Raw genomic sequence first — 13213 nt, 5'->3', positions numbered from 1 at the left:
ACTTCCCCCCAGTATCTGAGAGACGGTGAAGCTCTGGCTGCACTCGTGTCTGCAAACAGGGAATAAAACTTTTTATTTGTGCTATTCTGGACTTTGGGTTCCAGAGCATCACGTTGTGATAGGTGTGTGTGGAGTCCCTGTATTTATAATTATAGGAGCAAACTAATGCCATCAGAAAAACAGTCATGCTAAATAGTACGTGGAATAGGAGACTAATGAATAATAAAACCAATATGGAAATGCAAACTTCTGTGAAAACATTTCTGTACCCACTTAAGTTTGTGCATTCTAAAATTTACAGTGGCTGTCAAATCTGGTGACTCACACCATTAGAAAGATACCCTTTTAAATTCTACACTTACAGCTAAACAAAGTATAGTCTTTTTTTTTTTAATCTCTGGGAAAACCTAATTGAGCTGGAATTTCCTCCCCTAAGAAGAGAGACATTGGGTGAACTGTCAGAGAAAAGAGGCTTTAAAGACTACAGAAAAAAAGAGCAAGATTCAGTGCTGATTTATTTCTGTGCCTACTAGAAAAATTAGACCCCTGGAATCATTAATCCATGTAGTAGTATTAGTAAAATACATTATTTTATTGTCAGTGGTTGTCAGATGTAACAGATCTGTTATAACAGATCTGAACCAGTAGTGTTCTTTCAGAGAATGAGTAAAAAATAGTATTTTATATAGTTAAGAAGAAAAACACTTGGATTTTTTTTTTCCACAGTGATTGGACTCAGTTGGCCAATGCCCTTGTTTACCCACTGAGTAACATTTTGGCTGGCAGCTAGATGATTTTTTAAGAGCTGTGATTATGTGCTAGTTCATTAAAGTGTGAATAATTCTTTGTATTAAGTTTTCATTTGTTTGTCTTAAATCTCTAAACCACTCAGGAAAGCAGAATTGCCCTTGACGGGCTTTCAAACTTCAGTTGTATTACACACAGCCCTTCACCCGCACCCCCTAGGAAACAATAGCTCAAAGCCACTGCCTTAAGATCCCAGCATATAAGAGCTTTAGTTTAAAAGCCCCAGTTCATTCCAGAACAGTGATTTTGCTAGGAAAAAGAAGTAGGGAAGGGTAGAAAACAATAGAAAGGGAAAGGAACTCGCCTGGGAATCAGGAGCTCTGGTTCTAGCTCAGAGTTTGCTATAAATAGCTCTTTGACTTTGGAAAGTCTCGTGGGTCAGTTTATTCATTCGTCAGAGAACGATGGCACAGATTATTTCTGAAGACCACTTATGGTCGATAGATCCCAATCGATAGGTTCTCAACAGGAGGAAAATGAGAACGACAGGAGCAGAAACCAGAAAGAGGTTGAGAAAACCCAACCGGTGACTGTGGGGTTAACATTCAGCTGATGGAGGAGGCTCTTGTGCATCAAAATTGATGAGAACAGGGGAGAGAGGAGCAAAAGGGAGAAGACAAGCCCTAAGAATTCAGGGTTCTTCCTTAAAAAAGAGGAATATCAGGCAAGCCCCAAGAGATAAGGGCCACACTTTCCCAAGCCAAGTCTAACCCTGGTGAGGTTACCAAGTGATTATTGAGGGCTAGAGTGGTCTGCCGCACTAACTCAATCTGCCAAATTAGAGAATCCGCCCAGAAGACCCTTTGCTTGCTGAATTGATGTCTCCTGTTTGCTTGCTTTAGCTTCTCTTTTATTATTCAAAAGGAGCTGCAAACTTGGGGCATTCACATTTAATACCTCTCTTAACTCGTTCTTAAAATCGGGATGTTATTGGATTACTAAGGAATTCTACTGATCTGCTTCTCCTTTCAAAAAAGTAAACTTTTATTGCTCTATTTTGTTCTCATCCTGAAACCTGTTTCTCCCATCATCATCGTGTTCCACGTAGGAAGCATGTCATAGATCTCATGGGTCATCATGAAAGTTTTAAGACACACAAAAATCAAGAAAAATGAAATCCAAGCAGATAGAAACAAATGAAGCCCTCCTGGCGACACCAACACCCGTGAAACTTGCAGGGATGAATAAGAAAGGATCCTGGCAGCTGTGTTCCTGGGAAGCAAAATAATGAACCATAACACAGTCTGTCTTAAAACTTTCGTAATGACCTACCTGAATTTACTCATCTATAGAAATGATCCCACCTGGCTTTGCTATGTGAAGCCATTTTTGAAAATCAAAATATATCATAATAAGGTATATTTGACGTATCTCTTAAAAAAAATTGAGCCAGGCATAGTGGCTCATGCCTGTAATCCCGGCAGTTTGGGAGGCTGAAGTGGGAGGATCACTTAAACACAGGAGTTGGAGGCTGCAGTGGCTGTGATCGCGGCACTGCGTTCCAGCCCAGGCAGCAGAGCAAGACCCTGTCTCTAAAAATAAGTTAATTAATTAAAATTTTTTTTTCTTTTTTCATTTCCCCTTACAGAAATCATTTTGCTTCCCTAGAAAAACATTATATTCAAGTGCCACTTTCTTCATTCTATTCTTCATTCCGTTCTCCAGACCTTTTGCTGGTCTGTCCAATATATGAAAAGTACAGGCATTAGCACGGCCAGCAACAGATTTGCCTTAAGGCTAATGAAGTTTAGGCTTCGGACCCCTCCCTTGCACAGAGCCCCTTCCAGTGCTCTGGGAAAGGGCCTGAGCAATTTTACTCTCATAATTTGTATTTTCTTAGAGAAGGCCTCTCAGTTGTGTACAGGTCAGGTCCCACAAAATGTGGTTCCACCTCAGTGATGTCCTAGTTGTCATTAAGCTTTCTTTCCTGTGAAGGAGGGATGCTTATCTAATTTGATGGAGTGTCTGAAGATAAGTACATGATTATCCCCAGGCTAGAGTATAAAATCATTAAGACAAAATCTGAAGATGATACGGCTCATCCAATGATGGCAGATCCTCGAGTGACACTTCAACAAGCTCATTGAAGATGTAAGGGCTCCCCTTTGCTTTGTAAAAAAATACAGAAACATGTCCGTGGGTGTGTAGTACATTTTACGTGGAATAGGTTTGCAGACGTGTAACGTCAAGTTGATGATTCAAGGTAAATTCTACAGGCCACATGTGACTGAGGTTTGAAGAGGCCCCCTCTGTGTGAAGCAGACAAGCCACTCGCTATCTTCCTATTAGGGTTGAGGATAAGGAAGTTCCTGGTTAATGTGTGACAGGCAAGTGGCCTGCTTGCAATCTAAAATGTGATTTGGCGGCAAAGAAATGCAGACCATGCCTGGGGGTCACTGGCAGTTTGACAGAACCAGGTGGAGGTGAAGGAATCTTTGCAGACTCCAGAAATGCAATAAAAATAGTACCATCTGATACGAGCAGGGAAAACCCAAAACTCCACCTGGTGTTCATTTGCGTGTCAATACCCAGAATTCTGCCGGCTCACCACTGTTCAGAATGCTGAAGGGATTTAAAAAAAACTGGAAGAGTTTGGCATGATGGTAGGGTGCTGATTCCTCTCTGTCCTTGAGTGTTTACTGCCAGGAAATCCTGACCAACCTCGATTGCCAAGGGGTTAAAGTCACATTGTTGTTAAATTGGGAGAGAAAATTAGCAGGATTTTGTGCCCTAGGCTCAACTATCACCGAGTTTCAAAAACAGGAACCTGGGGCTTCGTATGAGGGGACAAGGGAAGTAGAGGGGAGAGTCACAGGGTGATTTATCAGGGCACAGTTCCAGATAAATGCTTACATGGAGGTGAAAGAATTTTATGTATAGGTTCTGTGCCAAGAAGCCAAGTGGTTGAGCAGAAGCTCATCTGAGAACTGAAGTGAGCAGGCCGGGGTCCAGTCTTTCCGAGTGAAGAAGCGATGGCTTCCTGCTTGGGTCACCAACTCCTGCCTGTGCAGCTAGTCTAGTCTGGTGTCCATACCGTCATAGTCCCATAGCAGAAAGGAAAGCCAATATTTCACAAATGTAAATTATAACACACCTATAAAACACTTGAGACACAAAACCCACGTTTTCTCCAGGGGCTGTGAAACCGTCGTTATCCATTCAAATTTTTCTCATGATTAGGATCTCACGTTCTGGGAAATACAGGAAATGTTCATGGACATGACTAGCTCTGCCTTTCTTTTTTCTCCTGTTAATACCAATCCTGAAGAGAAAAAAGAAACATAAACACACACATAAGCAAAGTGCTGGGTGGTGCCTGTGGCTCAAGGAGTAGGGCACCGGCCCCATATACCAGAGGTGGTGAGTTCAAACCTGCCCCCAGCCAAAACTGCAAAAAAAAAAAAAAAATCAAAGTGTCCAGGAAACACGGGAAGGACAGGATGATTGGGTCCCAATTTTCTTGAAGAATTAATTATCCATTCAAATTTTTGGAATTTGAACCCTGAACCAAGTTCTGGAGACAAACCTGCTTTTGAGTTGCCATGTCATCCTGTTTTGCAGTTTGCTAACAGTACAGTTGAAGTCAACTTTTTGGTAACAAAAGTAAAAATAGCTAGAATAACTCCAGTACATGGTGTTGGTATGATGTGAAAGTTTGGACATCTATTCAACATCGGAGTGTTACTTCCTCGGGTGTAGAACAGACCCAGTAGTTTGGTGACTGTGCTAGAGAGATTAATAGACTCTCCGACCAGTGGATCTTGAAGCTGGTTGTAATGTCCACTCCCGCCCACCTCCCTCTGTCCATTCAAGAGGGAATTCTCAGCATTTCTGCTCAAAAGGAACATGACTTTCAGTCATGGCGAGGCGATGCTTGCCTCCCTGATGAATAAAGACGGGGTTCTCAGATCAGTACAGCGGAGACTTCACAGTCAGTGTGTGTGTGTCACACCCTGCTTCTGGGTGCAGAATCTCCGCTGGACAAGAAATGGAACGCTTTGATGCTATCTACTCCCCGTCTGAGGAAATTGAGGCCTAGGCCTTAAGTAAATGACTTAAATCACGTAGCCACAGAACCCAAGCTGGACCCTCAAGTCTCACTCCAGAGCTCTGAGACATACAAGTATAGGATTTAGGGTTTACTTTCTCATAGCGTTTAGTATATGCAATCTAAAATGAATAAAATATCGCCCCTCTCAGTGAGAGGAGCCAGGAGAATTTCACAATGACCACAAATCTTTGGTTAGTTCTATACAAGGAAAGGAAAGAGAAAGAAAGTTTCGTGACCAACGACAACTTGCTTTTGAAAGCATCCTATTGCAAACTTGAGTAATGGATGCATGTATTTTATTGATTGTTTGACCCATAGGACTTACTTTAAAATACAAAGTCCCAAACCCTTTTTATTTATTTATTTATTTTGCCACTTTCTGCAGCATATACCTAAGGGCTTTCTATATCTGCTTCTTTTGAAACAGCTTCCAGAGGATTAAAAAAAGAAACAGACATTTGGGGGGCTCAGTGTTTCTGATCTGCTTTCAGAGTGATTTTTTCATAGTTAAGTATACTTTATATGCACACTGTGTTTCATTTGTGATCTGAGCAGATTTCATCTAAAACTGAAAAGTTATGTGCAAATTGGTATTTTCAACCCTGAAGTGCTGAAATGATTTTTTTTATTGAAAGATGGTTAAAAATGTATTTCACAGAAAGCCAAAGTAAAGAATAGAATTTGTATCATTTTAAAAATTAAAAAACTCTCAGGCGGCGCCTGTGGCTCAGTGAGCAGGGCGCCGGCCCCATATACCGAGGGTGGCGGGTTCAAACCCGGCCCCGGCCAAACTGCAACCAAAAAATAGCCGGGCGTTGTGGCGGGCGCCTGTAGTCCCAGCTACTCGGGAGGCTGAGGCAGGAGAATCGCGTAAGCCCAAGAGTTAGAGGTTGCTGTGAGCCGTGTGATGCCACGGCACTCTACTGAGGGCCATAAAGTGAGACTCTTGTCTCTACAAAAAAAAAAAAAAAAAATTAAAAAACTCTCCAAACAACAGAAATTGGAACTGTTAGCCAGTCATAGGTGAAAGGTTACTTTGTAAATTCAAGAGAAAGAAGACCCAAATTAGTGAATGTGTTTCGTTCCAGAAGATAATTAAGATGCATAAAGAAAGGGTGTTTTTTCATTATTAGGCATATTCGACATTAAAGGTTTTAGGTAGCGACTCCGGTGTACATAAAGAAACAATGTTTTGAACTGGGATGGCATTTGCGGAGAATTAGAAACCCCCAACTCAGCCATGTCTCTGTTTTATTTGCAGCCATTTGTTATCTATGACATGCATTCCTTGATGATGGGCGAAGATAAAATCAAGTTCAAACACATCACCCCGCTGCAGGAGCAGAGCAAAGAGGTGGCCATCCGTATCTTTCAGGGGTGCCAGTTCCGCTCCGTGGAAGCGGTGCAGGAGATCACGGAGTATGCCAAGAGCATTCCTGGTTTTGTGAACCTTGACTTGAACGACCAAGTAACTCTCCTCAAGTATGGTGTCCATGAGATCATTTACACAATGCTCGCCTCCCTGATGAATAAAGACGGGGTTCTTATATCAGAGGGCCAAGGATTCATGACAAGGGAGTTTCTAAAGAGCCTGCGGAAGCCCTTTGGTGACTTTATGGAGCCCAAGTTTGAGTTTGCTGTGAAGTTCAATGCACTGGAACTAGACGATAGCGACTTGGCAATATTTATAGCTGTCATTATTCTCAGTGGAGGTAAGATTTGCTTTTCCATCTTCTATGGGGGTGGGATGGTGATGGGAGGGCTGAAAGAATTTTGGATGTCCTTATTGTTTGTCTGTGTCCTTCTCACCATATCCTTACCACACTTTTCAGACACAAGATGCCAACGGCAGAACACCATGAGAATCTTACTTCACACCCAAAATACCGTACCAAGAAAGAGTATCATAGGTGTGCAGTAGGAATGGTCTGGGTATAACCCTGGCTTTTTTATCCCTCACTACATTATTTCCAATTATGAGAATCAAATGCCCTCTTCTTCTTTTTGTCTTTTCTTTGCCTCATGCCTTTCGAAGGTCAATCCATTCTTTGGTTCTTTTAAGTAAGGACACCTATGACTTTGCTTCAGATGATGCTGTCTTGGATGGAGAAGGTACTATGGAGTGTTTTTGGTCCAAGGATGCTCCTGCCCCACCGTCAGTAAGATACTACTTGTAATGGCTGGGCAGAGTAGCTCACGCCCGTAATCCTAGTACGCTGGGACTCTGGGCTGGGTGGATCACCTGAGCTCAGGAGTTCAGACCAGCTTGAACAAAGAGAGACCCTGTCTCTACTAAGAATAGAGAGAGGGTATTGCAGGAGGCTCCTGTAGTCCCAGCTACTCAGGAGGCTGAGGGAAGAGGATCTCTTGTGTCCAGGCATTTGAGGTTGCTGTAGAAGCCAGAGCACTCTACCCAGGGCAACAGAGTGAGATTCTGTCAAAAAAAGAAAAAAAGGATATTACTTTGAATTGCTTTCCCCAAATTAGGAATTAAGGAATGTATGTATGTAGGTGTGTGTGTGTGTATATATATATATATACTGACCTCCGCTGGCTTCTCAGGTGGACCTTCCGATAGCTTCCCTTGAAGTGCCTTTGTGTGGGGGCTAGGTGTGATTAAGAATGCAATCTTGGCTTGCACCTGTAGCTCAAGTGGCTAAGGCACCAGCCACATACACCAGAGCTGGCAGGTTCGAATCCAGCCTCGGCCTGCCAAACAACAATGACAACTACAACCAAAAACTAGCCAGGCATTGTGGCAGGAGCCTGTAGTCCCAGCTGCTTGGAAGGCTGAGGCAAGAGAATCACTTAAGCCCAGGAGTTGGAGGTTGCTGTGAGCTGTGATGCCATGGCACTTTACCCAGGGTGACAGCCTGAGGCTCTGTCTCAAAAAATAAAATAAAGAATGCAATCTGAACCAAAGAACACAAAGTAGAGAAATAAATTGAGTTATTTTGTAATTTGTTGTATTTCTGGCCTTGCAAGCACATGACCTAACTAACCAACTCCAAAAGCCAGGTTTTATTCTAAATGTAACTTTCTTTTTTTGTAAGTGTAACTTTCATTAGCCTATCTCATTTCCAAGTTGAATAGAAGAAAATGTGTAAAAGTTGTTTTTAAACAACAGTTTTCATGCTGAGATAAGACTTCAGGTGAACCGTTTATGTGTACTTTATAGTGTGTCTTCTGTTTGTAAAAACTCACCCATTGCAGCAACAGCACAGCTGCACAATGTGTAATAAAAAGCAAGATTGACACTTGCACTAACTGGGAGCAGAAAGCTTCTGAAATCAGATGCGTAGTGCTTTAGTAGTAATAACAAGAGCAGTAACAAACATGTAGTACTTAACTGCGTGCCAAGCTGTGTTAGCCACCGGGGAGGGAAGTACCATTTTACAAATGAGGAAATCAAAGCACTGGAAGCTTCACTTACTTGCCCAGGGCTCCACAGCTAGGAAAAAATGGAGCCAGGGCCTGCACAGTGGCTCATGCCTATAATCCCAGAACTTGAGGAGGCCATGGAAGGTGGATTGACTGAGCTCAGGAGTTCGAGACCAGCCTGAGCAAGAGCAAGACCCCGTCTCTAAAAATAGCCAGGCATTGTGGTGGGTGCCTATAGTCCCAGCTACTCTGGAGGCTGAGGCAAGAGGACAGCTTGAGCCTAGGCGTTTGAGGTTGCTGTGAGCTGTGATGCCACGGCACTCTACCAAGGGCAACAAAGTGAGCCTCTGTCTCAAAAAAAGAATGGAGCCAGGGTTGTGAACCATGCAAACTGGCTCCAGAGTCTAGGCTCTTAACGTCTACACGATGCAAGATACTGCCTGTTAGACGACTAGGGTTCAAATAGATAATAGAATGGCTTAGATGAACTCTGGAGCTAGGAGTGCAGTGTCGAGTTGTGATTCACCCCAAAATAACTTTTTGAAGTTATGTTTAATAGAACAAAATTATACTATCTGACATGATTTACTTTCTTGATCAAATCTACTTCTAAATCAATCCTTGGCCCCCATTCCCACCAGGATCTTTGAGCAAAGAATGAGACTCCAGTATATGTGAGGTTCACTGGGACAAAAATGTTAAGTTTTTAAATACCAGTATGAAAAAAGAGTTGATATTATCAGCCAATATATATATATATTTTTTGGCCAGGGCTGGGTTTGAATCTGCCACCTCCAGCATATGGGGCTGGCGCCTCCTCCTCTGAGCCACAGGTGCTGCCCTTATCAGCCAATATTTTAAGGCACACTTTATTCTTTATAAAACATGAAAATACATTCTCATTTTACATATTTCTAATATTTTTCCTAAGCATACTATCTATCCCATGTCTATATTCTTTCCACTTTTATCTGTTTCTCGTGTTGTGACATACTCTTTGTTAATTAATATTTTTTAATTTGTTAATAAAAGTGATACATGGTCATTTTATAATTCAAAGAGTACAGAATGTTATACGTGAAAAGTTAAGATCTTTGTCCTTAGAATAAAATAGGAGTAACAAAGTCCTGTTTCTCCTACCAAAACATTTATATGAAAACGGACACATACTTGCACGTGTATAATATAATACAGGTTTGTAACGGTTTATATTCCTGCCGTGAATGCTAAGGGGAGCATCTCAAATAAGCCATTCAAAGATGCTTAGTTTCTAACTAGGAAAGAGGCAGATAAGAAACAATCGTGATGATTCTGGGCTTTCTGGATCTGAGCACTGTTGTTCTGTGGGCACAGCAGACAGCAGTGTGGTTCCTTCTGGAAAAGATGCCATTACTCCTCCAACTAGATTTCTCACAAGCTAGACGATTTGAAAATAGGCCTTTAAAGTTTTCATTAATTGATCGAGAAATACCTCTGGAATAGTTTGATTCAATTTCATGGATAATTGCAGGCTTCAGCTTTCAAGTATGAAAATTAAAAATGGTACCATTGGGCAGCGCCTGTGGCTCAGTGAGCAGGGCGCTGGCCCCATATACCCAGGGTGGCGGGTTCGAACCCGGCCCAGGCCCAACTGCAACAAAAAAATAGCCGGGCGTTGTGGCGGGTGCCTGTAGTCCCAGCTACTCGGGAGGCTGAGGCAAGAGCTAAGCCCAAGAGCAGGAGGTTGCTGTGAGCTGTGACGCCACAGCACTCTATCTCTTAAAAGAAAAAAAAAAAAGAAAAATGGTACCGTTCACCGGCCTTGGTGGCTCACACCTGTACTCTTAGCACTCTGGGAGGCCAAGGTGGGAGGATTCCTTGAGCTCAGGAGTTTGAGACAAGCCTAAGCAAGAGTCAGACCCTGTCTCTATTAAAAATAGAAAAACTAACTGAGGGTTGTGGTGGGCGCCTGTAGTCTCAGTTTACTCAGGAGGCTGAGGCAGGAGGATTGCTCGAACCCAGGAGTTTAAGGTTGCCATGAGCTATGATGACCACCAGGCACTCTAACCTGAGGCAGCAGAGTGAGACAATGCTACCAAAAATAAAGAAAAAGAGCAAGATTTGCCATGATTTGCATATCACAAAAGCCTAATTCTTCCCTGATCCAAATTGGCTTTTGTAAATGAAGTCAATAAACAGGAAGTAAATAAGAATGAATAAACTGGCCCCCTGTGTTTGTCCAGCTCGCAGGAATTTCTTCTTTCCTCAGGCTGATGAGGTGTAGGCCAGGGAAACAGAACTTCCCAATCACAGAGTGTGCTCCGGTAAGATCAGGATCACAGTCGTCTGTGGATGGTGAGATCCATATTCCAGATTGTGGTTTATTAGAGTAAGACAAAATTTCTCAATTAGTTTTTCCCCTGTATTCTGGATTTTCCAGAAAGGGAAAGCGTTCATGTAAGCAGGGGGCTTTGATCCAGCAAGTGAATTTCTGATTCTACCCAATCTTAACAATGAGCGATCATCTTCTCCTCTGCAGTTTATTCCGAAGTCTATCAGTTGCATCAGTGGTTTCAGAAAGACGTGCTTTTGTTTTCTTTTTTTCTTTTTTTTGTGATTTTTTTTTTTTGGCCGGGGCTGGGTTTGAACCCGCCACCTCTGGCATATGGGACCGGTGCCCTACTCCTTGAGCCACAGGTGCCGCCCAGAAAGACGTGCTTTTGCTATGGATCCGTCGGCCTTGTTCTGAGCTAGGCTTGGAATCACAGAACTCTGGCTCTGGTCAAGGCACCTGGGGCCCTAGACTCAGGGCTAGATGAGAGAGAAGAGCACCACGGAAGGTGGTGAGGAACTGGGTATTAAGGGAGGGGGTTGCGAGGGGAGCCAAAGAGAGGAGTTTTGGATAAACGTAACTGATTTGACCCAACTATTTTCTGGGGAAACCAGAGTTGCCACCTAAGACTGCTGCTGTCCGCTGCCAACCCTGAGAACTGCTGATAGAATTTGCTTTGGGCCTTAGGTTTGTCCGCTGCTCTTCCTCTCTGCTGTTCACTCAGCTCTCACTCCGGCCTCCTGAGAAAACATGGCCCAGTTCTTACCTCCTCTTTCTCTTCCCCTCTCCACCACCCCAGAGTAAGAATGAGAATCATAAGGAACAGCACTCCAGAACCAAGGCCAGTGCTTTAAACCTTTTGAATAGGCATTCTCTCATTAGATCCCGACATGTGTTATGTTCTTACTTCATAGAAAGAAAAGTGAGGGTCATAGACACGAGCAATTTGTCTAAGATCTAACGACTACTGTGCAGTGGAACTAGGACTGAAACTGCCACCTCCAGTTACCCTGCCCCCTCTGCCACCTGGTCGGCGCAGTCACTCTTGAGTTGGTGGCTGCAGCCTGCTTTCCCTTCTTCACATTCCCTAAGTTGTGCCCTACCTCTAAGCCAGAAAAGGTAATCGAGGTAAGTCCTAGCTTCCCTTTGCACCCTCTGGTCTTCCGGATAGGCTGGTTGGCGTCAAGAGTAATAAAACTACCTCCAGCAAGGGCATGTTTGCAGCTGGCGCCACAGTGTCATGCCAGCCACACTAGCAAACTCCCCAAACATAGCCTGCAACCACAGCCAAGTGTACATCTCAGCAAAGCTGACAAGCCCCAGGACGCACGAGTGGATGTTTTGCCCCCGTAAGCGTTTGCTGCCTGGTGAAGCAAAGAGGAGGAGAGTTCCAGCTGGGACTCTGCAGCGGGCGAAGCTCTGTTTGTTAATTCAAAACAGTTTGGAGTCCATTTCAGTTCTTCCTGAACTTCCAAGATACAGGGGAGGAAATTCACTGGCTTTTACAATGGATTTTTTAAGACAATCTGGCATTGCTGTCCTAATGGCAGAGAAACTGCAAATATTGCTGCAGCCGCCACAGACGGCGAGTCACGCGGCCTCTACCCTCTGGCGTCTGGCGAGGTGACGCAAACCACTGAGAGGGCAGCCCCTCTTCCCAGCAAGCCCAACGCTGCTCCTTCTCTGTGAAGCCGCTTTGCACAGCTGTTCTTGCTGTGTGATCCTTGACGTTTCTGCTGTTGAGCAGACAGGAAGAAGAGAGTAGTAGCAAAAGTGGAAATCATGCTCATTACTGTACACTGGCATATCAAGGAAGAGTCGATATTCTGGTGTCAATTGGATAACACCTAGTTCTTTCAGGTCAGCAACTTACCTCCTATGTGGCTCACCCATGGGTCATGGCCAAATAGGCAGATAGATTTTTTTTTTTTTGAGGACAGGATCTTGCTCTGTCACCTTGGCTAGAGTGCAGTGGCATCATCATAGCTCACTGCAAACTCCAGCTCCTGGGGTCAAGTGCTCCTCCTACCTCAGCCTCCCAGGTAGCTGGGACTATAGGTGTGTGCCACTATGCCCAGCTACTGTTTCTATTTTTTATAAAGATGAGGTCTCTGCTCTTGCTCAGACTGATCTTGAGCCCTGACCTCAGAAGATCCTCCCACCTCGGGCTCCCAGAGTGGTAGAATTACAGGCAGTGAGCTACCATGCCTGGACAAGATTTTTTCATTTGCTAGAGTTAAAGTAGAATCAAAGCACAGCAGTGGCCCAGCATAAGACAGATACTTGTTGAATGAATAATGATAATAGCTACCATTTGTTGGCTACTTCAGTGCACTCCAGAATACACGTATGCGGTGGGCCCTTCACTCACGTTCATAATCTCTGTCTAATCTTTCCTGCAGTTCTCCATGACCTATTGTTAGGCCCATTTTATGGATGGAGAAAACAGAAGCTTAGATAGGTTAAGCAATTTGCCTAAGGTCACAGAGCTACTAATTGGCAAGACCAAGGTTCTCTCAGACCTCAGAACTGGCTTACCTCAGCTTAGACACTACAGTCTTTTGTGTTGAGAGGTGGAAGCCTCTCAATTACTTTGGACTTAGAGTTCTGTGGCAGTTTCAAAAACTACCTATTCCCATATGGCCTCCAAATATTATAATTAA

At 43.6% G+C, this 13213-nt stretch overlaps 1 protein-coding gene across 5 annotated transcripts in view; it reads left to right on the top strand.

Moving 5' to 3' along the window:
* The window catches only part of PPARG (peroxisome proliferator activated receptor gamma), a 143950-nt gene that overhangs the window by 117438 nt on the left and 13299 nt on the right, over positions 1 to 13213 (top strand). For all 5 annotated transcript variants that reach the window (XM_053600088.1, XM_053600087.1, XM_053600086.1 and 2 more), the window contains one exon: positions 6120 to 6570. In XM_053600088.1, coding sequence (XP_053456063.1) covers positions 6120 to 6570 — 451 coding nt within the window. The remainder of the gene's footprint in view (positions 1 to 6119; positions 6571 to 13213) is intronic.

This window comes from Nycticebus coucang, chromosome 8, assembly GCF_027406575.1.
Source record: "Nycticebus coucang isolate mNycCou1 chromosome 8, mNycCou1.pri, whole genome shotgun sequence".
Taxonomy (NCBI): Eukaryota; Metazoa; Chordata; class Mammalia; order Primates; family Lorisidae; genus Nycticebus; species Nycticebus coucang.
The sequence above is the reverse complement of the archived record's forward strand: the minus strand, read 5'-3'. Positions and strand labels throughout refer to the sequence as shown.